Source organism: Larimichthys crocea, chromosome XIII, assembly GCF_000972845.2.
Source record: "Larimichthys crocea isolate SSNF chromosome XIII, L_crocea_2.0, whole genome shotgun sequence".
Lineage (NCBI taxonomy): Eukaryota > Metazoa > Chordata > Actinopteri > Sciaenidae > Larimichthys > Larimichthys crocea.
In genome coordinates, this window is record NC_040023.1 from 9,349,952 (window position 1) to 9,374,894 (window position 24,943).

At 42.3% G+C, this 24,943-nt stretch overlaps 3 protein-coding genes across 7 annotated transcripts; all 3 read right to left on the reverse strand.

Annotated features, from left to right (window-relative positions):
• Window positions 1-604: 604 nt before the first annotated feature.
• On the reverse strand, window positions 605-10,145 carry LOC104924388 (dpy-19 like 4). 3 transcript variants are annotated; one of them, XM_027287262.1, is made up of 19 exons: window positions 9,766-10,145; window positions 9,474-9,641; window positions 7,634-7,758; window positions 7,458-7,548; window positions 7,230-7,351; window positions 6,603-6,748; window positions 6,277-6,400; window positions 6,054-6,188; window positions 5,319-5,450; window positions 4,775-4,876; window positions 4,628-4,701; window positions 4,380-4,538; window positions 4,178-4,297; window positions 3,920-4,040; window positions 3,373-3,429; window positions 3,205-3,287; window positions 2,995-3,127; window positions 2,761-2,919; window positions 605-2,316 (listed from the first exon to the last, which is right to left on the reverse strand). In XM_027287262.1, exons 1-19 carry the CDS (start codon window positions 9,839-9,841, stop codon window positions 2,152-2,154), a joined length of 2,292 nt encoding a protein of 763 aa, XP_027143063.1. In that variant the 5' UTR covers window positions 9,842-10,145; the 3' UTR covers window positions 605-2,151. The 3 variants fall into 3 exon arrangements, with proteins under 3 accessions (XP_027143063.1, XP_019110460.1, XP_027143064.1); XM_019254915.2 differs by having other exon boundaries at window positions 9,751-10,144; XM_027287263.1 differs by lacking the exons at window positions 9,474-9,641; window positions 9,766-10,145 and adding an exon at window positions 9,276-9,362.
• Window positions 10,146-11,475: 1,330 nt separating this feature from the next.
• LOC104924390 (hepatoma-derived growth factor-related protein 2) lies at window positions 11,476-15,050 on the reverse strand. Of its 3 annotated transcripts, none has more exons than XM_019253536.2 (10): window positions 14,626-15,050; window positions 13,548-13,694; window positions 13,338-13,454; window positions 13,131-13,241; window positions 12,904-13,035; window positions 12,699-12,830; window positions 12,492-12,614; window positions 12,278-12,415; window positions 12,060-12,197; window positions 11,476-11,981 (listed from the first exon to the last, which is right to left on the reverse strand). In XM_019253536.2, the coding sequence occupies exons 1-10, from the start codon at window positions 14,675-14,677 to the stop codon at window positions 11,926-11,928; spliced, it is 1,146 nt and encodes a 381-aa protein (XP_019109081.1). In that variant the 5' UTR covers window positions 14,678-15,050; the 3' UTR covers window positions 11,476-11,925. The 3 variants fall into 3 exon arrangements, with proteins under 3 accessions (XP_019109081.1, XP_019109078.1, XP_010736023.2); XM_019253533.2 differs by having other exon boundaries at window positions 13,131-13,253; window positions 14,626-15,049; XM_010737721.3 differs by having other exon boundaries at window positions 12,492-12,599; window positions 13,131-13,253; window positions 14,626-15,047.
• Window positions 15,051-17,020: 1,970 nt separating this feature from the next.
• On the reverse strand, window positions 17,021-24,322 carry kdm1b (lysine demethylase 1B). The gene is made up of 21 exons (XM_019253359.2): window positions 24,129-24,322; window positions 23,755-23,897; window positions 22,806-22,927; window positions 22,615-22,704; window positions 22,410-22,521; window positions 22,077-22,190; window positions 21,945-21,983; window positions 21,670-21,862; window positions 21,408-21,592; window positions 21,127-21,297; window positions 20,956-21,030; window positions 20,739-20,873; window positions 20,474-20,645; window positions 20,261-20,388; window positions 19,961-20,092; window positions 19,798-19,869; window positions 19,597-19,713; window positions 19,363-19,488; window positions 19,151-19,273; window positions 18,726-18,878; window positions 17,021-18,134 (listed from the first exon to the last, which is right to left on the reverse strand). Exons 1-21 carry the CDS (start codon window positions 24,142-24,144, stop codon window positions 18,051-18,053), a joined length of 2,502 nt encoding a protein of 833 aa, XP_019108904.1. The 5' UTR covers window positions 24,145-24,322; the 3' UTR covers window positions 17,021-18,050.
• Between the last annotated feature and the right edge of the window lie 621 nt (window positions 24,323-24,943).

Here is a 24,943-nt window from a genome sequence, read left to right on the forward strand (position 1 = left end):
AGTTCTTTAAGGTTCTTCGCAAGAACGTGGCCAAGCTGTTCACGACCTGTTTCAGCAAAAAGTAACCATTTGCTGTGTTTGGGAGGGACAGACCTTTGTTTACAGCGTCACAGTCTCTGCTGTAAAAAGGGTCCATTGGGACAGAAGATCTGCTTCATATCCAGGTCTATGTGGCCTCGCAGCAGCAAGGTGACGGTCCAGTTCTGGGCTTTGACCTCCTTGCTATGAGGAGTACAGAGACCAGTTAATTGCACTGACCTGCCTGACCAACCCTGGTTGCTTGGAAACCTCAAGCCTGCCTTTGACTAACTTTATTGAAGTCAAGTCAAGAAGTGTCAATATAATGTATGTGTGCAACGGGGCCAGTCAGGCACTCTCAACATTTATTTAGAAAGTTTTAGTTGACTAAATTTAACTCAACATATATTTATACTATACATGAAAAAAATTATATATCAAATAAACTCAGTACTATAAAGTTGTCTTTTCTCTCTCTGATTCATTTGTATTAGTCATTTTCCACTTGGCTCTTTGAGCTGTGATAGATGTTCCAGATGAGATGAGCCTGAAAGGAAGGAGAATTTAAATCAGCACACACTGAGCGTGACAAAAAGCTTTTTATTTAACAACTCATACATACTTTAAACCTCCATAAGTAATTTGAAAAAAACAAATATTCACTACATGGCCTTTTGCAGAGGGAGGGACAGTTATTGGTTAAGTCCTGCACGATAGCACCAGAAGGAATTTTATTAACACTTCAAGGTTAACAACCAGGGGATGGAAAGATCAGTCCCACGTCTCAGAATAAGGCGTCCAGATAAAGAGGATGACGAAGACAAAGCAACAGAAACGAGAGCAGCTTCAGATCCAGCCTCGGCTGCTCTTTAAGGCTGACGCGAGGTTGTTTCTATCGTCCTGGTTTGTTTCAGTTGATATTTGGATATAAAACTCCTCCTATCATGCCAGGCACTGTGTTAGAACTGCTCCATGACGAAACCATGTTTAAAAAAGCAGAGCGCTCATGACGCGTTAAAACCAATCAGTCCACAGATACTGACGTCCCCATTCATGTCGAAGCAAAGCATCACGTAACGTCTGTGTGCGGCTGACGAGAGACGGCAGGAATGATATTTAACTCACTTACTGCTCACTCGTACTTAAAGACACATATTCTCTATTAAAGTTAAGTTCAAAGTACACAATACGTACAACAGCGTGTTGTTTTGAGGAAACGAGCAGAAAGTAGCAGAGACGATTGACAATATTTTGCTTTGAGGTCTTAATTACTCATAATTTTTTCTAAAATATTACACTGTGAATAGATCTTGACATAAACAGATCGATTATAAGCCCAAATATTTAATTATTTCCCCAAATAATTATAAAATTGTTTAATTAGGATAATAAATTGTAGTCATAGCTGTAAGTTTTTGCATAGACCACAACTATCCCAAAAAAGTGAGCCTGAGACATCTACAGTTGAAGCTGAAGTTAGGCGGTAGCTGATGCAGCAATGCTGACTTGCAGATGTTTAGTTAGCAGATGTTTACCTTATTATTTAAAGCGTGTTAACGTGACAACATGTCAGTCACAAATCGACGTGGTGGAGCTAAAGGAAAAGACGGATCACCAAAGTCAATGTGCTTCATCCATCTGGTAGGTGATGAGATATACATGATGAGACATGCCGATGGCGCTAACGTTACAGTAAAAGTCATTATGATTAAACTTCTGGCTACTGTTGATATCTGTGCTAAATGTAATTTGAATCCACCCGACAGTTGGGGCCGAAGTGGTGGACAGACTGACGAAGCTGAAAACGTTACTTGTCTCAAAATGAGCCTTAAAAAAAAAAATCAGATCCGATTCTGTACAAAGTGACACACAGACGTCACATCTCGACCTCTTCCCTTCATCAAATGCATCACGGTAACAGTAACGCATGGCTTATAAAAACTACAGTACAGTGATCAATATGGCATATTTCAGTCCTTTCATGTAGGCCAAAACAACAGCACAGCAGGCTCAGCTGATCCCAGCTGGTTTCATTTGCATCGACACCGGGAGGCTCAACAGTGATTAGACATTTCTCTGAGTGTCACAGTCCTCCCTGTGCGTCACAATGTTTAAATGCTGGGATGAGCTGCGTCAGTACTGGAACGAGATGACAGAGTTCACTTTGTAGACGTGGTACGAGCGGTTCCAGAAAACCCGAGTGAAGTAGTTTGTGTAGGGAGAGTAGTTCAGCTTTATTTCCTGGCAGAATCGTCCGTGCTTGGAGAAAGAGTAAATCTCTCCTTTGTCGTAAACAACCTGAAAGAGACAAAAATGTCAGAATAAATACGTTTGAGGAGCAAAGCAGACACGAAGATCAATACTACTCTCATGTCTGCACTCTTCTTTAATATATTTTTAAAAAATCGAATTATAAACCCCTTTATACTTCATATTAAAACTCAATATTTAGTTTTAGTGTGCTTAATTATATTGTCACATATAATCAGGGTTCTATTGTAACTTGGGAACAATAAATGTAGTCTGAAAACGAGAAGTAGTAGAGTCTGGGCCGCTTCTAGTGAAAAGTGCTGACCAGGCCACAGCGAAAAGTGCTGACATTGTTTCTCAGGCTCAGTGTGCGGCAAGCTGGGGTAAAAAAACAACGTGTGAGTCACTTTGTCTTCAGTTCACTAAAGCACGCATGACGAACACAAATATGAATCAGCAGCTTGTGTTTGAAGAACAAGCGTGTGAACTCACGTGTCCGTTGGCGATGTCGAGCAGGTCTTTGATCCTGCAGCCTTTGTTGAGGCTGAGCTCGTTACATATGGACTCCTCGACGATCACGTAGTTTGTCTTCTGAGAGGTCAAAATCTTGTAGACGTCCTCTGCAGATCTCATTGCGTACACCTGATAAGTCTACAGGGAGAAAAACAAATGTATAAATTTATGGTTTTTTTTGTCTCTTTCAGAAGAATCGTTAATCTCACTCACGTCTTCCGTCCTCCTCAGCAGGTCGATGTCGGAGTACAGCGGTAAACTGGTCACAGCTGAACCTGAACACAGCTTCACCGCTCCCAGCAGCTGAGGGCTTCCCGCAAAGACAGCCGCCGCTGGAGCCTGAGACCTGGACGACAAGAAGAAGAAGATGTTAAGACGCCACAATGAAGACTTTCATAGGTATGTTTGATCTGATGACCCAACCTGATCCAGCTGATCAGTTCGACTGTATCCGTGTCGTAGAACTCCTGCAGATCCGACAGCTCTGCTATGACACGGGGGCAGTACTGCGACACAGAAGAGATCATTATTGTGCTTTTAAAACATTCAAGAGATAAAGTGCTAAAAAAACAAACAAACAAAAAAACTAACCTCTCTCCACAAACTGAAACCAATGATGGTGGGAACCGCTGTGCTCAGGATCAGAGACTGGAGAGTCGACAAAGATAAGAAGCATGTAATGATCATTTATATGCAACACTGTGTGGCAAATTAGCTATTGATATAATTTAGAAAATGTTCGTTGAAAATATAAAAAGAATAACAAACAACTTAAAGGTCCAGTGTGTAAGATTTGGGGCAGACATGGAATATAATATTCATAACTATTTTTTCATGCATGTATGAGCACCTGAAAATAAGAATCTTTTTATTTTTGTTACTTAAAAATGATCTGCTTTATATCCAATGTGAGTTTCTACAGTAGCCCAGAACAGACACACTAAACAGGGTCCTTAAGGTGAGGGTGACGTGAGGAGATTGCAATGCAGCGATTAGACTCCGGACCTTTAACTTCACCACCACCGGAAATGACAGTGATCCAGTGTGCTCAAAACAAATAAATAACTCGAGCTGTCATCACATTCTGGCTCCTACGACAGATGTTTGCTGTTTAATGTAGATATGAGAGACCACTCACCAGCACTACAGGGTGAATGGACTTGAGCTTGAGCCATTTAAACACAGTCATCCAGAGCTCTGGAGAACAAACGCCGAATGCTGTGAACATGCAGACGTAGGGCGTCCATAAATATTTCATCCTGCGTGAAAAAAAACAAGAACACAGTCAACGTCTACGTCTGTTCTGCCCACTGTTTTGAGCACAGCGCCACCTATTGGTTGGTGGTGAATATAATGAGAGAGCAGCTTTTTCTCTGCATGTTGCAGATGAACGTACCCGTCAAACAGCAGAGCGAGGCCTCCAAAGAGCAGCGTGTGAAACACGTGGTAGATGACCTCCGGCTGCTCTCCTATTCGTCCGTCTTCAAGCCTGAGGTTGGTTTTCATTGGCTGACCACTGAAATGAGAAAGTACAGATATTTACAGCGACATGAGCCGTGTTTAAATGTTGACTAGAAACGCCGTGCGCAGCGTCTGACCTGAGTCTTCTGTAAATGGTCTGCAGAGTGGACAGCAGGCAGATGGCGAGAACCAGCAAGTAGAAGGGAAGGACTGAGGCCTGCGTCAGCCGTAGGAATAAGTCCTGACCGGGCGTCTGGAAACTCTCTTGGCACAGGAGGAAGTTGGTGACAAAGTCGCTGACGTAGACGGACAGAAAAACATCAGATTATACCGACAGAAAACAACACACAGACTCAGAGTCAGATGCTGCAGAGCTGGAACTCACGTCGTCGTGTTGAGCCCGAACTTCATTTCAAGAAATTTCAACACGAAGTCGCTCTCACTCACAGGTACGAGTTTCTGTAAGTAAACAACAGTGAACTTAATGACACCGTCACAGTCAGAGACAGTCAGTCCATGATGTTTTTTTTACCTTGACCAAATAACTGAACGTGATCCCCGTGGTGAAGACCAGGTAGAAATGAAGAAAGAGCTTCATTACTCTGGCCACAAGAGGGCCCATCTTCATCTTTTGCTGCAATAAAAACAAAGAAAGCAGCTTTAAGATGGAGCCAGTCTGCATTCAAACCCAGAACAAGTCGAAGGAAATCAATTATTGATGATTAGAAAATACAGAATTAAAATAGGGGGCGAGAGGGTTTCACTCGATAAGTTAGTTAAAAGTACGTTTTCACATTCAAGGAATTTGTTTTGGTGTCACAAACATTCTCTAAAAATATAAGAAAGATAAAGAAAATAGGTATTAAGTATTAAAATTATAAACAAAATAAATATATATACACAATATGTTTTAAAGTACAGCCGTGCAGGAATTGCAAGCACCATGTAATGTGCAAACGTTGTCAACTGATGGTTCAATGTTCAACTTAACCAATAATTCGACTAACTGTGTCAGCAGCGCTCGTACAAACACCTGCAGTGTGTGATCTCTGATGTGTGGGAGCAGCTAACTCTACCTGGAAGTACCTCGCGAGCACTGAACCAATCAGGAGGCTGAGCAGAGGCGAGCTGAGCAGGGTCGGGTTCTGAAACTGGAACAGGTAGGCCAGGAACAAAGAGCTGAGGTACACCTTGTGAATGTCTGCCATCTTATAACGTACGAGATGGAGAGAGGAAGAAAGAACAGCTGTGAGGACAATTGTGGGAACAAACAGGTATTTTTTTACCAGGTAAATTTGGAGAACACACATTTGTTCTTGAAGAACAGTTGGTGGTTTGTTTCCGCAACACAGGGGTGTCAGCAAAAAAACAAACTGGCGTGCAGGAGGGAGGTTGATCCAGATCCAACTTTTGGGAAAACAGAGCCCGACATCGCGTACATGCTCCGCAAGCCAATCAGACACTCAGATGGGTCGAACCTCCACAGACAGCCTGAGAGTATCCAGGTGGATTCACGGTCTTTGTTTATTTTGTGTACACAGCTTCTAAATCTGAGCCTGACTCGCAGTTTACACCGCAAAAATAGTGACACTTAGAAGTTTAATTTGGCTTGCTGAGCGTGATGTGGCTCAGTTTTCCCCAAAGTTGGATCCGGATCAACTCTCCCCGCACATGGATGTGTTTTTTTAGCCGACACCCCTGCGTTGTGGACTGTTGGTGCAGAAACAGACCACCCTCCACTGAAATGAACGGAAAAACCGGAGCGCCAGATCCTGTGTGAATCCACGCTTATCCAACCAGGACTACGTTACCTTTCGTGGTGGCACGAGATCGAAAGAGTCGAGCAGGAAAAGACAGAGGCCTTGGATGAAGAGCACGTAGTGACTGTGTTCCCAGACCAGGAGGAAGGTGAGGGTGGTGGCACTCATGGTGAGATAGCAAAACATCTACAGAGAAATACAGTTCATCGGTGAGTGTAAAAGCCAGACTACAGTGGGGGATTATTTGAACTCAGCGGTTTCTCGAGAGGATCACCTCAGTGGCAGAGCTGATGTTATTAGTCAGGAAACCAGTCAAAGCTGCAACCTGGCAAGAAAAGTAAGGCAGGGCCCAGTTGTCCCGCAGAGGAATGGCATGATCCACTTTGGTTGTGTCTGGTCTGAGGACAAAACGACCCACAGAAGAGTTAGAAAGTGGACGCATCACTATTAAACACAGCTGAGAGTGTCCAAGTGTCCCAATTGTCATCAGAAAACAGGAACAACAGAGCTAAAACTGGAAACAAGATGGTAACACGATGAGGCAAAGACAGAAACCTCACACTGAAGTATGAGGAACAAAGGTGTCAGATTTTCTCTCACCTGTTGATCACATACCAGGCCACGGCCAACATGCCAGCCACCCAGGTACCGCTCATCACCCAGCTGCACACAAACAGGGCGGTGACGTAGACCGCCTGGAGACCGAACACCGCCCCGATGTAGAAGTAGATCGGCTCCACGAGGTCCTGAAGACAAAGAAGGAAAAAGATCAGGGTGAAGTGAAGCCCAAAAAAAACTGCAGTTCTTCAAATGTCCACTTGAGGCTGGCTCCCCATGTTCAAATGTCCAACTTCACAGCAGAAATAAACATGTTTACAGCCTGGTACAAAAAACAGTTTTGGTCTCTGTAGCTAATTTCCCCATTCATGACAACTGTACTGAGGGTGAATTTGTATACAACTCACCTGTTCACATTATATTAAGGCTTAAAGTTATGCAGGATTAAGAGCGTGGCCACTTTGATTGACAGGTAGGTGCTGTGACAGATGGCTTTTTTGTACATTAATAATTAATCCAATTACTAAGTTTAAACAAGTGCAGCTGGTTAATGTTATTTCCTTTTCCCTCAGGAGATGAGACATGACACACCTGAGCAAACCAGCTTTCAGGTTTAGTGGTTTAATGTCTTTGTTCTTCGGGGGAAACACACAGAAGGTAAAAGCTCACCTGGCTGCTCGTCACTCTGTATATGAAGCTTGTAATGAGCTCTGGATACAGAGACAAACGCTCCACGACGTTGATGGTCTGACCTGAAACAGTCTTGTTATCCAGCGTCAGCTCATAGAACCCTGAAAAACCAACAAAGAGCAGAGTTTGATTGACATCTGTAGCCCTTTACTTCAGGTGTTTCGTTCATTATTTCATGTTATTTAATAGGCAGAGAGGTCACCGTACCTCTTTCAAAAGACGGTGCTTTCAGCATGTGCTTGTAGTAGTAGTAATAGAGCCCGCTGCCTTCTTGAAAGGTGATTTCACGCTCCAGCTCCTGAGACACATTAAAGTGAGTTTTACTGATATGACATGATGTGGCAGTGAAGTGGAAATATAACGGGAGCCGATAAGTCACCCACCTGTCTGCTTGAAAACCAGAACTTCCTGTCATGATACATTGACAGATAAACGGCGTAAAGCATGCCGCAAGCGACTGCTGCCAGACTTCCGAAGAACACTCTCACCAGGCGCTGCAGGAACACGGCTGAGGAGCAGAAAGACAACGAACGTCACAGATCATTTTGACTGTAGACCAGCAGACCACGCTCACATTTTCTGGTCATGCCCTTATATTATACTCTTTAGAAAGAAGTGGGTCGACTGGTCTCAGAGATCCTGGGCCTGACTTTTTCTTTTCTTGTTAATTAGTGTAATTTCTTGTCCCGTGTCTGAGACCATCAGTTGTTCAGAGGTGTTGGCGACTACTGTACTAATTCATATTATGACAAGAAGCATTAAAAGTAAAGAGGATCAACGGTCCATGTTTACTTTAAGATGTGAAGGTCAGCTTTGAATGTTACATCATGTGCAGTCACAAAAAAACCATCAGACGCTCTCATGAGACGGTCTCTGCCCCAGGAGACCTTCTCAACCTCCGATTAGAGTTTCACAGAGTTCAAGTAGCAGGCACATTTCAGCATGAACCTGCTCAGAGGAGGCCGTGGGAATCACACCTTCATGGTCGAATGGCTGCAAAGAAACCACAACTAAAGAAGAAGAAGAAGGAGAAGAGGAAGAGAACTGCTCTTCTCGCAGGTTCCCATCGTTCGTGATTACACCTGTTCTTGTGGTCCTACCGGACGCCCACCGGCAATACTATCATTATTATAATTGTTACTACAAGTCATAGCTTTATTATAACTATAGTTATATAGTTATAGTTGTATAGTTATATAGCTGCTGCTGTGCATCTGTGTCTTTCTCTCTCTTTAACTCAACTATACTGCGGCAGATGTCCTCCCACCGTGATCCGTGTTCTTATCAAGTTTTTTCTTGCCACTGTCACCAAGTGCCTGCTCATCGTGGGAACTGTTGGGTCTCTATAAATAATATTATAAAGAGTACAGTCTTGGCTTGCTTTATCACGTTCTCATGCCACTTTAACTTAACAGCATCAGGAAAATCAGGCCCTTACCTGACTCATGTTTTTGTAAGTCACCTCAGATACTTTCGGCGCGCTACTCCTCCCGCAGTTTTGGTCGCACATACACAAAAAAGGTATCAAAACGACCAACTCGGCCGGGAATAGTGTGCTGTGACTTTTCTAAGCTTCTTTAGCCAAACGGTTTTGCCAAAAATTGCCAAAAAATGTGGCAATTTTTTACAATGGGTGTGTATTGGTAGAATGTTCGAGAGCTAGGGCATTTGTCCAAAAATATGTTTACAAACGGCTCTCGTGGCCACAGATGTCACTCTACAGAAATTATTTATACATAGAAATGTAGAAAAATTTGTGGGCTACGCAGCGATATCACTGCTGAAGCTGTCAGACTTACAGTTTTGGCGGGAGACGCACTGATGCGCAAGGATAACCCACCGACAGCCCCATCTACTCCCATGTAAAATCGGAGCGGAGAAATTTCCGAAAGCAGCGCGGGGCACTTGTTCTTTCTCTCTCCCCCCAGGTCACATTTTTTAAACTTTAGCCACTGAAATACAACATTCACATGGTCGACAAGATGAGGATGCTCGCGGTCATTTCGGCTTTTTGATACGACCTACCGTTTGGCCACTAGTGTCCACTAGTTTGAGGGGCTTCATTTAGAGATTTTCTGTGTCTCTCAGCAGTGGCTCACACACAGACAGAGCACAGCTGCGGTTAATTGCTCTGACCTGCAGCTGACCCTGGTTGCTTGGCAACCTCAAGCCTGCCTTTGACTGACTTTATTGAAGTCTCTGTGCTACAGGACATGAACTCACATGCAGCAGACATCTTGGACCTCCTGGCAGATGACTCAGGTCTGTGTGCTTCCTCTTGTTTATGTTGAGCCTCCTCTTCTTCTTTAACTTCACCTCCATCTTTCTGCTGATCTGCTCCATCAGCCTCCTCCACCTCCTCCTCCTCTGTGCTCACAGGCCCGTTCACATCTGTCCACACAGACACACAGCAGTTAAACTTACAGGCAAAGTTACCTCAACTCACCAGATGTTTGTGCACAGGGGAAGCTAACCGCTAACTAACTCGGCTTAAACTTACGCGCGGTGCGCACACCTGGCTCTCTCCGGCGCTCGTCCTCCTCTGTATCCGCCTCCGGAGTCTCCGTTCTCCGGCATCTCAGCTCGGTCATGACGGTAGAAATTAATCCGAGAGTCTGACGTGTTGAGGCGGCAGCATGCTAGCTACCGAGCGGCTAGCTAACCGTCAGGAGCCGCTGGACAGGTAAACTGTAACCTGTGCACGTGACAGGTGAGACTCCGCGCGGACTTTAACTGACCGGTGTGTCAGAGCAGCAGCTGCACAGCTGGAGTGTTCGCGAGGAGTGTGTGTGTGTGTGTGTGTGCAGGACTGAACTTAGCTCCGCCGCTGCTGGGCTGTCTGTGTGTGTGTGTGTGTATGTGTGTGTGTGTGTGTATGTGTGAGACACGGCGGAAGTTACGAAGTGCGAAGGAGGAGCCGCGAGGAGCCAAACTTCAGCAAATCCATCAATAACTTTATTTATTATTTATTATTATGTGATGAAAACTGTGTAAAGTTATCATAATATAAAACTGTGTAAAGTTACATAATATAGATAATATAATATGTATATAGTAATATATATAGGAGAGGGAGAGAGAGAGAGAGATATCTTATATAATAATATTATATGATAATACCTATATAATTTAATTACTCCAAGGTAAGTTCCTACACAGACGAATTTCTCTTTAATATAGCAATACTACATTATTTCATTGTTTTTATCCATAATCATAATATAGATTTTTTTGATTTGCAGTCGTTTTATTTCGCCGTACCAAGCACTCTAATATTATGATTCTAAATAAAGACGATCAATAGATTAACTTATTCAGCCAATAATCTCTCTATAGAATAGCGACAGAGAGAGAGCGCGCAGAGCAGCAGAGCACATCATCGATTATTTTGAGTACGTCTCTTTCCCCTAGATCCGACGCTAAAGCTATATTTGATTATAAATAAAGACAATGTATAGATCTATTTCTCTTTATAATGTTATATATATCTCATATATATCATATACTACTATGATATATATATATATATCTCTATATATCTATATATAACAACTTCCTTCATATACATATGCGATATGTGCTATATAAAACCATGATAGTTTTTTTATCATATACACGTGTACATATTATATATTCAGTTATGTATGTTATACACACCTGGCACAGGCTAAAATAAGGACCATTTCAATGTCTATATATATATTATTATTATATAGTTATTAACAATAACATTACCATCATCATAAAGTCATCTATCTATCTATCTATCTATCTATCTATCTATCTATCTATCTTATAGGTTTGTGCTGCTTGGTTTTCAGAAGTGAAGCGTTTAGCCCACCAGACTTTATTTACTTGCTCAGATTTATTTTTTCCTGGTTTATGTGCTTCTAAATATGCTTCTACATGTGTTATATATTATTTTGAATATCCACCGGATTATCTATAAAAACTGAATAAAACTCAATGATATGTCGTTTCCGGCACCTGTGAGCACCTATGGAGAGATAGGATTCCATCAAATCTAAAACACCTGGAACAGATGGCAAAAGAAGAGTGGTCTAAAAATTGTAATAAACTAAGTGAATGACTTCAGTTAATTTTTTTTTCCAAATGGTGTGCAACTAAATATTAAGCTGAGGGTACAAATAATTATGTCCAGTTCAAAAAAAAGAAATAAACACACGAACACCAAAATAGTAGCAGAAACGACATGAGATTCATCTGATGTGAATTCCATAGATCATGTTTAATCCAACACAAGTTATTTTCACTGATGCATGCTGTCTACACATAATATGAACGCAGAAATGTAACTTACATCGAGTGTTAAATTATTCTCTATAAAATCATAAAAGCAGAGGCAATAAAAGGTGCAAATAATAAAACAAAACAAAAAAACGACCGAGCATTAAATCTGACAGGAATCTACAAAAAATTTGATCCCAAACTTAAAAACAGGAGTAAAAATATGAACACCTTAAATTAACACGTATGTACTGTATATAAAACACACATTTGAACATTTGAACACTAACTGTGATCGTTCAGGAGTTTTTTTTTTCCTCTCTGCAGGATCTACAACATTTCAGGAAGTCTTTCAAACTCTGAACCACTGGGAGGTTTGAACTTCCCAAACATCATTTCATCAGCTTCAACATCTTCTTCTGTGGATTCACTCCGAGCCCTCCGACTCCTCCTCGCTCACGGCCTTTTCACCAATCTGTGTTTCTGTTTTGGACAGTAAGAATAAAGTCACTCTTTATTTTGAGGCTCTCTCTCACAGCTTCAGCGATGACTGATCAGTACCTGTTCGGGTTTTCTTCAGGCGTCCTTTGGTCACCTTACCGTCACACCTCTCCAGCACTATACTCAGGATTTTGGTCACTTGTGGGTGTTTAGCTGCCTTGATTAAAGGTTCATCGTCTGAACTGTTGCCGGATGACCCTGAAAAATATCAATGAAACATAAACGCACCATTGATTAAGACAAACACTGCTGTGTTGTGGCTGGGCCTCAGTCTTTACCTGACGCGGGCCTCTTTCTTGTCTTTCTGGGAGTTGTGTTTCTCTTCTTCGGAGCTGAAGTCTTCCTTTTGGTTTCCGTGCGGTTCTTTTTTGCGAGATTTACCAACGGTTCATCTTCAGAGCTTTCATCAGAACGTCCTGCAGCCACAGTAACAATGATTTAAATAATTTATCGTTATACCATATAACATCGTGTTCATTAATGCGACAGTACCTCGTCTCTTTCGTGGCGACGCAGCTGTCGTCTTTGTGTTTTTCTTCACTGGTTTCTTCTTGGCCATCAGGTTCACCAAGGGCACATCATCATCGTCCGAGCTGCTATCTGAGGATGAAGGGTCTTTTTCAGTAGGAGGTTATCTACCTGTAATAAACTGGGTTCAAGTCTTTCTTTCTGAACAGTCTAATGACAGCGCCTGCTCACCTTTTAGTTTTGGTTTTGTTTTCTTGTTCCTTGCCGAGGTCTTTCGCTCTGTAGGAGCCTTCGCCAGCTTCCTCTTGATTGCTGCCAGGGATTCATCGTCTGAGACGTCGCTGGGAGACTCTGCGTATTTAACTAGAACAAATAAAACAAGTTTAGTTTTGTGCTATGAGAAAAGCATTTTCGATTTCCACGATTTAACGCTTACTCGTTTTATTGGCTGCGCTCCTTCTGGACTTCATGACTGCAGCTGCTTTTCCGGATGTTTTTTTCTTTTCTAGTTTCTTGGCGAGTTCACTCAGAGGCTCGTCGTCCGAGCTGTCGTCGGCATGCAGTGACTCTGTGTCAGTAAAGTAAGTTACGAATGAGAATCAGCTACAGAAAACAGTAAATTTCTGTTGGTGCTGCAGGTCCATGCAGAGGAAATGATCGTACCTTTCTTCTTTTTGTCAACAGATTTCTTTGGAGGCACTGTGAAAGACTTCTTCGCAGCTTTGGACGATACTTTGGCGATATTTATGAGAGGCTCGTCGTCAGAGCACTCGTCTGTTTTCAAATCTAAAACAGTTAAAACATTTTAAAGCCATCCATTCGAGACACAAACAGCTGGAAAATGGTTGATGAACATGATACTGTAGCTACCTGCTTTCTTGTTATTTGTGCCGTTCGATCTGGCTGACGTGTCCTCGTCTTTTTTGGCAGTTTTCTTCACAGTTTTCAACTTTATCAAAGGCTCGTCGTCCGACGAGTCATCTGAAGCTACAACAGAAGATAGAAACACAAAACATGCTGTGACATTTGGCTTTCAGAGCTCACTGTTGACAGTCAGTCAGTTTAATTTGTCGTCCTCACCACTTCTGTCTTTTGTGTTGTCTGTTTCGGATTTCGTGCTGGAGGTTACACTGTGCCCGTTTTCATGCGACGGTTTCACTTCACTGTGTGGCCTCGTCAGGAGCTTCGAGAGAGGTACGTCGTCATCGGAGCTGGAGCTGTCATTACCTGATCAGTCAGAGACACGCTGGGATGAATAACAGCAAATACACCTCACATTAACCTTACTTAGCCTGTATGTCCTGATTCTCCAGTATTTGGAGCGAACACAACAGCTGACTCAGAAATGTTACAGTCAGAAGAATTATTTGATTAATTAAAGTCAATTTATGTAAAAATATGGGATTCACAAAGGCTAAATCACATTTGTTAATGTTATTACAAATATAAAAAGAGATTTATTTTTAGATTTATACTTTTTTATGGCATTATATTACATTATGACAGCATAGATGATTGATGGGAAAATGACAGTAAAAAGAAATCAGGATGACAAACTATAAATATTCCCAAACAGCGTGTCACGGCATACATACTTATAAATATTTGGACATTAGAGATGTGACCATTGTTCTCCACTAATAGATAGATAGATTACTTCATTAATCCCTGAAGGTAAATAAGGTCGTCATAGCAGTCTGGTATATTTGAATATATAATAAAAAATACAATCGAATAAAATACTGCGGTACACGTTAATCTACAAGTTTAGATAAAAAACTGGGGGGCACCTTTAAAAACTAACTAAACAATAACTAATACAACATTAGGACTGTTTATTAAAACACCTTGAGTAATGCAGTCAAAAATTACACTTAACTTAAAGTATAAAAGTATTTTAAAGGGTCAGTGTGGAGGATAAAGCACCAGGAAATTGTACTTTGAGGGCAGTAACGTTACTCAGTTAAACTACTTCCTACCAGTACTAGTACCAGCAGTACTATAATGTGTATTTATACATCTCCCAGTGCTGCAGCGTTACAAACAGACCTCATATAACTGTGTTTATGTTAACTGTCTAAGCTACCTTTAGCTTTTAGCTACCACGCAGTCTATCTGCTCGGCTGAAAGTCAAAGTAACTGTAAGTAATCTGACTACCTGGAGGGTCTCGGGCCACATTAGTGGGCCCGTCAGCAGTGCTGCAGTCCATTGTGTCGCTCAGTTACAGGTTAAAAGCTAAAGCTTCATCCAAACGGCGCCAACTTGCTCTACTCTCTGTGTGTGTGTGTGTGTGTGTTAGCTGCTGCTTAGTTTAACGTTAGCTCAGACTTCGCGGTTTGTTTCTGTCCCGCCGACACGCAGCTGCGGTCACCGCGTCACCGCGTCGTCAAACAAAGTTTAAACTTTCTGCGGTTAATGACTGTAACATGGTCCGAGCTCACGTTTGGTTCGTTCTCCTCCCGTTTGGTTTCAGGGGCGAGTGTGTGCTGCGTCTTCTTCCCTCGTTAGCGAAAAGCTAATCAGCTGCTTTACCGCCGCCCTCCGGATTGGAGGACCGGAGCGCGTGAGACGTTCACCTGAGACGTCGCCTAGCAACGAAGCTAAAGCGCGATTAACCTAGCTAAAGCTAATGCTAGTTAAATTCGACCCAAAATATAAAATGAGACATTTCCCACGTCCCCGTTTTGCCTCAACTGATAATAATAGTACTTTGTAAACAGCAGTTGACGATAAATCTCACCTAAAGGTCCATTTAGTAGCTGTTCCCGGAGCTTTCAACTGATCAGGAAGATACTACTGTAAATTAATGATGGGAAGTTCAGTTCTTTTTAGGGAGTCAGATCATTTGACTCCAAACGGCTCCTTATTTTACCACTTACACCTTTTATAATTCATGCCACATTTAGCTCTTTAAAAAAAGAAAGATATTTTGACCTTTTTCAAGCTTTATTTTTGATTAAAAAAAATAAATAAATCAGCTGCTTTACTGCCACCCTCCAGATTGGAGGATTGGAGCGCGTGAGACGTTCACCTGAGACGTTGCCTAGCAACGAAGCTAAAGCGCAATTAGCCTAGCTGCGTAGCTAAGCTAAAGCTAATTCAACATAAAATATAAAAAATAAGACATTTCCCACGTCCCCATTTTGCCTCAACTGATAATAATAGTACTTTGTAAATAGCATTTGACAATAAATCTCACCTAAAGGTCCATTTAGTAGCTGTTCCGGAGCTTTCAACTGATCAGGAAGATACTACTGTAAATTAGTGATGGGAAGTTCAGTTCTTTTTAGGGAGTCAGATCATTTGACTCCAAACGGCTCTTCATTTTACCACTTATACCTTTTATAATTCATGCCACATTTATCTCTTTTTTAAAACAAATTTAAAGGATATTTTGACCTTTTTCAAGCTTTATTTTTGATAAAAAAAAATAAATCAGCTGCTTTACTGCCACCCTCCGGATTGGAAGACTGGAGCGTGTGAGATGTTGACCTGAGATGTTGCCTAGCAGCGAGGCTAAAGCGCAATAAAATATAAAATAAGACATTTCCCACATCCCCATTTTGCCTCAACTGGTAATAATAGTACTCTGTGAACAGCAGTTGACAATAAATCTCACCTAAAGGTCCATTTAGTAGCTGTTCCGGAGCTTTCAACTGATCAGGAAGATACTACTGTAAATTAGTGATGGGAAGTTCAGTATTTTTTAGGGAGTCAGATCATTTGACTCACCTCACCAAGAAAAGCCGTCTCTTTTGGCTCCCAAACGGCTCTTCATTTTACCACTTATACCTTTTATAATTCATGCCACATTTAGCTCTTCTTTTTTTCTTTATAAAGATATTTTGGCCTTTTTTCAAGCTTTATTTTTGATAGAGACAGCTGAAGAGTGACAGGAATGTGGGGAGAGAGAGATGGGGAATGACATGCAGCAAAGGGCCGCAGGTCAGGTTTGAACCCTGGGCCGCTATGGCAAGGACTGAGCCTTTGTTCATGGGGCGGATGCTCTACCAACTGAGCTAATCAACACCCCATTTAGTGCTGTTTTGACTTGTGATTTGTATGATTTGCTCTTTTGAAACGGCTCGTTCACGATCGACACATCACTACTGTAAATTCAAGCTAAAGCTAGATAAATTCAAAATATGAATAAACACATTTCCATTGGCTCCAGAATGAACTTTAAAACTCAACTTTCAAGCTAATGTGGTTATAATACATGTAACAATACAAAATATGTACTGTATTATATACATGTTCAAATACAATATGCACAGTCCATTACAGAAGAAGACATAGTCAAAAGCCACAAAACAGCTCCTATATTTATTTTATTTATAGGTTGTTCAATTGATTAATCATTTAGTCTTTACAATGTTAGAAAACTGTATTAGCAAAATAATAAGTGATGCCAAAAAGCCTTCCCCTTGCCCATTTTTCCCGTTTCTAACATCAACATTTTGAGGACAAAAATGTTCATTTGGTAGCCAACTTATTCCACCCACTGACATAAGGATAAAGGATCCAAATATTGAAGTGAAAGCAATCAGTATGGCAGTTGATAGCTCAGTTTATTACACACATACATGATAAATATTCAAGCACTGTAACGATGGACAAACAGGACATGATCATCTAGATGTACAGACACAGACAGTGATATGAGGAGCTACATGTAAAGCTTCATTAGTTAACATGAATCAAACAAAGTGAGGACATTGTTGTGCTGTTTCCCGACCCCAAACCTCAGGAGTTTTTCCTCAATCATATTCAGTTAGTATTTTCTTCTTTAATCTTCTGTAAGGTGTTGTTGTTTTGATCACATCCCTGAGACAGTTAAGGGACAATCTGGTGTCTTCTGATCATACTCAGTCCTACACATGAACTATTCATTTCTTTACTTAGTTTTTAAATCAAAGAATCATTTTAAATCAAAAGTGCTGTCACAGAAGTATTCCTACTATATATTTATATATCTAACCTTTCACCCATTTCTCATCACCACTTGTACCAACACATAAATCACATACAACACTACGCAAATCCATTACGGTTGTGTGAAACATTGGTACATACCTCTTAATTTAATCAATGTCATCTGTTTAAACATGATCAAACTTGAAGTGTGAAGTATTTACTAATGTTTCACGCACCCTAATCTCTCAGAAATGAAATTTCTTGACCATTTCGTCACAGAAGTGCTACGTACACCACTCATTAAACTCAACATTTAACAGCTTTCCAGCGAAGTGGACCAAAGTAGAGCTGCACAGGGATCATCTGTTATTCATGCTTTGCTGTTAAGTTTTTTTTTGCATCATGTCACCAACAAACAATTTGTCAGCTGGAGTTTAGATATAAATAAAAAAGCACTTTCTTATGTGTTAAATATGTAGAGCCAGGCCCTGGAGAAGCGCTACTTGATCCTGCTATTGGCTCACTGATCAGATACATCACAGTCCGGATATCCTTTCAGGTGGAGCGATTCAGGTAACGCAGTCCCGAGTTGTTGAACGGTCTGTTTCTCTGTACAACCCGTGTGTGTATGCTGGTGTGTTTGAGCGCTCTGCAGCTGACAGAGTTTACATAGCAGCCATCTTGCTGGCTTCTCTGACCCCGCTCAGGTAGGCTCCTGTCACAGTTTGAGGGAAATGTCTGTTGGTGGCCTGGAAACAAAAAAACAACAACAAAACAATGAAGTGTGCAATATGATAACCACATATATGACAGAAAGTGACCAAATAAGTGGAGTATGAGCAACTTATATCAAACAATAGTCCTAACTTATGGCCCATTAACTAGTTTTTTTATTATTATTATTATTATTATTATTATTATTATTATTATTATCATCATCATCTCATCTTTTATGTGAGATGCTGTTGAAAGTTCCAGAAAAGGTTAGTGCTGTAAGTGGACCTTGAGTTCAGAACTAGAGCAACTCTGACCAATCACTACTGGCAGTTAAGCCAATACCAAAGTACCAAAAACTAACTGCAGTTCCTCAAACATCCACTTGAGGCTGGCTCCAGAAGTGAGTCAGTCTCCATAAGTCCCCATGTCCAAATGTCCAACTTCACAGCAGAAATAAACATGTTTACAGCCTGGTACAAAAAACAGTTTTGGTCTCTGTCGCTAATTTCCCCGTTCATGACAACTGTACTGAGGGTGAATTTATATACAACTCACCTGTTCACATTATATTAAGGCTTAAACTTATACAGAATTAAGAGCGTTTGATAAAAATGTTGTGTTACCTCGCCGGCAAAGAACACTTTTCCCTGCACGTCTTCAGCGAGGATGTCGTAGGCCTCTCCACTTCCACCCGTCTTCACAAAGCTGTAGGACATCTGGGACCACATGTCTTTGCTCCAGTGTGTGACGAAGAAATGCAGCGGCTCCGGGACCTCCTATCAAGGATGACAACGGTAATGAGAAACACATAAAAAAAAGGTTATAGGTGTTTGTTGCAACACTTTTCTTAACCTGACTGAAGGAATCTGGGTCTAATTTTAGGTCATGGCCCATAAAAAGTAGCTTTTCTGGGCAGCGTTTCTGACGACAAAGTAACTAAGTAAGTTACAAACAACAACATGATGATTTTTTTTTTTTTTCAAAATGAATTTAAAAATGGACTTTTAGCTATTAGTTTAGTTCCTAGGACTATTTGCGACAGTGTTACCTGCTCTTTGAAAAGTTCACGCAGGACCTTCATACACTCATCCACCACCTCCTTGTCCTCCATGTCCCGGACAGCAGGGACAGCATCACCGGTAATAACAGACATGAGGACAGCCTGCTTCCCCTACACACGACACACGAAAGATTTATTAGTGGGTGTTATTTGTGACAGAAAAGTATGCATGGTGTTACTTTCTGGATAATATTACCAACCTGTGGCTCCATGTCATAGAACACACTGAACATGCCTCTCTTGTCAGGACCTGGTGGTATGTGACCAAAATAATCTGCCCCTTGGATTTTGTTGTCCCAGAATCTGTACGGGAACTGAAGAGCGATCTGAAAGAAGATTTTTTTAAAATCATTTTAAAGCGTCTACAAAGAGCAGGGCACCGTAAAACTACATGTTCTAAAGACACACAGATATTTTATCTATCTATATTTGACCTTCTCTATGATGCCGGCTCCCAGGCTGTGGATCGCTTTCAGTTTCCTTTCAGGAAGTGGAGGGTTGAACTGGATCATGTTCTTCTGAAGTAAAGTTAAGGGGACTGTAACAAGAACCTGAAAGTAACATTACACCATCAGCACTGAATACATGAAACATCATCTGAAATCAGGATAAAAGCCTTGAAATACTGTTTTTACTTTCTGTGCCGTCCACTGGGACCCGTTGGAAGTCACTTTGACAACATCACCTGAGTAATCGATGGCCTGAACCTGGAAGTCAGAAACAAAAATGTGCACCTGATTATTAACAGCTGGATTTATTCAGAAGCAGCTGAAATCAAAAAAAGGCTGAATTACAAACCGGGCACTTTGTGCGGATGTCGAGTCCCTCGCCCAGTTTGTGGAGTAACACCGAGTAGCCTTTGGTGAGTAAAGTGTGGTCTCCTGAGAACTGGGCAAAAAACTCATTGTGGTCCCAGGATCGTGCTGATACCTGCAGACAAACAACAAATATACATACAGTCCTATACGGGGGGATAGATATAGCATGTCCAGTTGTTCCACCTCACACATACAATGTTGTTATCACCTTCTATAGTGAATGTTTCTTCATCAAAACACCTAAAATCAAAGATCTGACAGTCTTTCATTGTTTCCTCACCTGGTCTAACGTGCTCCCGCAGGCGTACTCCAGGTTGCTGAGATGAAACTGAAGAACTTTCTCCTCCAACTCACTGAACTGGATTCCCGACTCCTGAAGAAAGTTCTTCTTCACCTCCTGGACTTTTTCTGCACAGATAAAATAACAACTAACGGTCAAATATCTCTGAAAAAATTGACTGTTTTTACACAGCACATAATAACAGTTCAGCACCTCTCAGCGGTAGGTCCTGGTTCTGCGACTTGTCCTTCCTCCACTCTGACACCACGTCCAAGATAGCGTTGAAGTGGAAGTCCATGCGTTTGTCAATGGCCGGGTCGGTGGCCTGGCCGCCCTCCTGAAAGAGGTCGCACCGATCGCCCAGCTTGTGCATCTTGATGCCCACCTGCAACGAGTCGTGTACAAAGAAGACTCCATGTTTCCATTCAGAGGATGAAATTAAGTGAGCAAGTCTAATGTATTTCTTAAAAGTTGGTACCTGTTCACACATCAGTGCGATGGGGTTGTTCACACAGCCGTTTACAATTTGAGCTCCTCGCCCTACGGTGACGCCGAGAGAAGTATCGTCCCAAACACGACCTCCAATTCTATCCCGTGCCTCGAGCACCATCACCTGCAAGCCAATGAACATGAAGACACTGTGTCCAGCAAACAGGAGGTTAGACGTGTGACTAACATGAGCTGACGACAGTTACCTGACTGCCAAAGTTCTGCAGCTGTCGTGCAGCAGCCAACCCCGACGCCCCGGCACCGATGATGATCACATTCCTCTGCAAAAATGATCAAATGCCGGAGGTAAGGTAAACCTTTTGACACCTTTACATGAAATTTTGCTTCACGATCAAGTTGAAGACGAGGAGTCTCACAGAGCAGAATCTCTCGGGCAGCAGAGGCCGTTTCACTGCCAGCACGCCGGTGTTGATGAGGCCCTTCCTGGTCATGAAGTGAAGCACCCGGTCCATTTCCTGCACGCAGCGCACGCGCACCAACCCACGGACGATGATGTGCAGAGCGCATTTCTGGGCGGTCAGCACCTCCTTTAGACAAAAACAGTTTGGATTGTTTTTCCAGGAGGAGACGATGTTCCAAATAAAAACCTAAAAAAAGGTTTTGTGAGGTTTGTGAGACACGGCTGTTGGCACTGTACCTTACAGTTCCTGTGCCAGGAGGCCAGAATAAGGTTACGCAAAGCCAAATACATGGTGGGATCACGGGAAAATTCTGGAAACTCGTAAAGCTCGTCCAGCTCCATCATATCCGGCCGCACACACAGAGCCTTGCCACACTCATTAGGCTGGTAGAAAGGCTGGAAGTACGGACACAGGCCTGGAACTGAGGGATACAACCACGATTACTACACATTGCAATGTGGTTTAGACTCATACGTCTCCATTACTTTACAGACGTACTTTGTGGCTGGACAGCTCTGCAGTGATCCGCCCTCAGCTCCGTCAGAGACGCGTTGCTGGCCGATCCTGACGGACTCATCCCCACACAGTCAGGATAGTAGGCGGCGAGGAAAGGGCTGGCCGGGCTCTCTTTGAACAACGGCGGCAAAATCAACATCGAATGCCACCAGCTGTCGGTCACCTCGGCCACTCTCTGCGAGATGAAGACAGCGTGAGATTGACACAGTCGTCATCATTGTGTTGTCCTGTAGAGCGCTGACTAATCACCAGCTTACCAAGTCCTCTGGTTGGGAGCACTGGTCCGGACCTTCACTCTGCAGGCAGAGACACAAAGTTATCATCACAGAAACAAATTTAAAATGTCGCTTGTGATTGGCTGGCTGGCTTTCTTTAATTTCCTCGTTTACTTTGATGTTGTTGAACTTCATTCCACAGCGGTACGTCGCTGCGAGGGAAGCAGTGAGCTGGATCTCCTTGGTCAGCTGACGCCACTTCCTACAGTCCGGTTTAGTACACTGAACCTGAAACACAATAAAGGCTACTGTATTTAATGAAACAGAGATTTCAGAATAACCACATTTAGACTGTGTCTCTCTTGCATCCCACACAGCATCGCCTCTAATTCTTCAGCATGAAGTCTTCAAAGAACTTCTGAAACCAAAAGGTGACCGAACGTTTGCAGCTCTGTGTGTTTTATCATCGTACGGCACCTTGTAACTTTCATACGCTGCTTTACTTACCCAGAATGGAAGCTGCTGATCTGCCATGAAAGCTTTAAGACTGGGCTCACTTTTCCCGTTACTAGTCCACACCTTTTTCCACGAAGCGAAGGTCTCATAACCGTCTTTGTGGCTGTCAGTGGAAAACAACATGTCACTATATATAAATACTGAAACACATTTCTTTATGATGAAGTGAAAAAAACAGCTGTTCAGTCAACATTACCTTCTGTAGTAGTGATCAAAACATTCGTTGCAAAAATGCTCACCACATGACAGATGATACCAGCGAGAAGTGTATCCGTTTTTAGCACACCTGACAAAGAGACAATCACAACATTTAAAAATCACTCCGGGTAAAACGGAGCAAAGATCTGATTCCTGTTATGTCGAGAGAAGAAAAAAAAAACACGCCACCTTTCAGATGCACTTGCAAAACAAACTGGGTAAGTGGCCGAACATCCGGCCTTCTCACACTTTCTGTACTTCTTCTCGGACTGGTCGTCTTCCTCCTCGGTGTCTGTGGCTTTTCTTTTGCTCTAGAAGACAGAAACGTGTGGAGAAAGTCATCACCAAGGTTTATTTATAAAGCACTTTAAACTTGTACAGGGATGCAAAAATCAAGTATTAAAAATATAAACAATATAAATATATGTGTGATATGCAATAAGAGCAGATATACACTATTTATGGTTGTGACATGCAACAGAAGCCACCAGCTGGATGCAAACTGTGGATATTCAGGATTGCTGCCTTAAAAACCTGAGGCCATAAAAGAGGTTTTTCGACTGAGAACCTTCACAGACTTCATGAGTATCAAAACTGAAGCATCACTGAGACTTCAGGAATAAGACGTGTACGACGTCACCCACAGCCACCGCCCTTTCTCACCCAACGTTTCCTGCCGACTCTCATAACTAGACACTCTATCAATTAAAGTCCACAAAACATCATCTCAGCTCATATGTTGTCATTGAACTCTCAGATATTAAGTCAACTTTATTATCAATGCTGCCATATGTGCACGACATGCAGAGAATTGAAATTGCGTTTCCCTCTTATCCCGGTGCAAACAGCAATAAACATGAAATATAAAGATGTAAAAAATAAAATAAAAATATAAAAAATATATCATCCAAGAAGAGACAGTGGCAAATCTGGAAGATATAAATAGGCATCAGCATCAGGATAAACAGTAGCTCAGTCCATAGACACTTGGGAACCGGAGGGGTGCCGGTTCAACTCCTGGGTGCTGCTGAGGTGCCCTTGAGCAAGGCACCATCTCTCTCCACATTTGCATGTCCCTTTGTATGTGTGTGGTTAAAATGCATAGATAGATGCATAGAGAGAGGTTTCTGCAGCTCACCTGTCCAGGTGGAGGGTTGTTGGTGCGCTTCACCCTCACGTTAATCTGCCGCCCGGAGGAGCGCAGGGTCTGTCCGTCTCCCGGTGACTCCCCGGAGCTCCTCTTCCTGGCTCTGCGGGCACCAGAGGCATTCCCAGAATAATCTATAATAATACACAGAGTGTCTTTAAACGGTGAACCATTCATTCAAACGGGGCCTTTGTTGTGTCTGCTCGGGCTCTTTGTGACACAAGAAGACGCGCCTGATTTAAGGTGGAATAACAGCGATTCAAAGGTTCATTTGCACGTAAACACAGCGACACATCTGCATTTAAACCAGCCTGTCTCATTTAGCATTTGTAGCATGAATTAGCAGCGTGTTGCTGGACACTGACCTGCATCCGACAGCATGGCTGCAAACCGCGGCGCTGCACAAATCAACGTTTGCGTAACGTTTGCGTGACTTTCTGCGGCGGTTTGATAGTAACTGTTGTTATTCGTCTCTTCTCTTATTGTTGTGGGGAGGAAATCAATGCTGCGCTTGTTGTCACCCCCTAGAATACCACATCCTGTTTTAAAGAGGAAATGGGCGTTTCGTTTTTAGAGAGGTGAGCTCCGCCGCTCGCCGTACTAGTGATGGGAAGTTCGGTTCTTTTTAGGGAGTCGGATCATTTGACTCAGAAAAGCCGGCTCTTTCTTTCATTTGACCACATATACCTTTCATAATTTAGCCAAATTGTAGCACTGTTTTGACTTATGATTTGTATGTGTACACATAGACAGTATTTGACTGAGCTTCTCCATATCCACACCCCCGCCAGAACACTGAGATCCTCAAGTCAGCTGCTACTGGTCGCCCCTAAAATAAAACTAAAAACCAAAAGTGACCGAGCCTTTGTGGCGGCGGCCCCTAGGCTCTGGAATAACATCCGATCTGCCGGATCATTTGAGGTTTTTAAATCCTCCCTAAAAACACACTTTTTCTCCCTGACTTTTGACCAAGTTTAAGTATCTTAGCATTTACCTAGTAAGATAATATGTATGTATTAACCTGTACAGCACTTTGGTCAACCTCGGTTGTTTTTAAATGTGCTTTATAAATAAAGTTTGAGTTGAGTTGAGTTTCACATATATCATGTGTAGGAGCCAATTGCAGGGTTATGGGGAAGCAGGCTGATGATTGTCTTTTTATGTTAGTACAGTAGGTGGC

Bases quoted from the DNA above. Each gene is read 5' to 3' on its own strand.
- LOC104924390 (XM_019253533.2), bottom strand. From the start codon at position 14,677: ATGGACTGCAGCACTGCTGACGGGCCCACTAATGTGGCCCGAGACCCT. The intron at 12,615-12,698 runs GTGAGCAGGCGC...CTACTGAAAAAG, and splicing joins AACAAAACCAAAACTAAAAG to ACCCTTCATCCTCAGATAGC. The intron at 12,416-12,491 runs GTACTGTCGCAT...CTGTGGCTGCAG, and splicing joins GTCGCCACGAAAGAGACGAG to GACGTTCTGATGAAAGCTCT.
- kdm1b (XM_019253359.2), bottom strand. The intron at 19,489-19,596 runs GTCAAATATAGA...ATCTTCTTTCAG, and splicing joins GAGCCGGCATCATAGAGAAG to ATCGCTCTTCAGTTCCCGTA. The intron at 18,135-18,725 runs GTAACACAACAT...TTTTGTTTCCAG, and splicing joins AAGTGTTCTTTGCCGGCGAG to GCCACCAACAGACATTTCCC.
- LOC104924388 (XM_019254915.2), bottom strand. From the start codon at position 9,841: ATGACCGAGCTGAGATGCCGGAGAACGGAGACTCCGGAGGCGGATACA. The intron at 4,877-5,318 runs GTAGAGTTAGCT...TTTTTATTGCAG, and splicing joins TGCTCGCGAGGTACTTCCAG to CAAAAGATGAAGATGGGCCC. The intron at 3,288-3,372 runs GTTAGTTTTTTT...TCTGTGTCGCAG, and splicing joins GTTTCAGTTTGTGGAGAGAG to TACTGCCCCCGTGTCATAGC.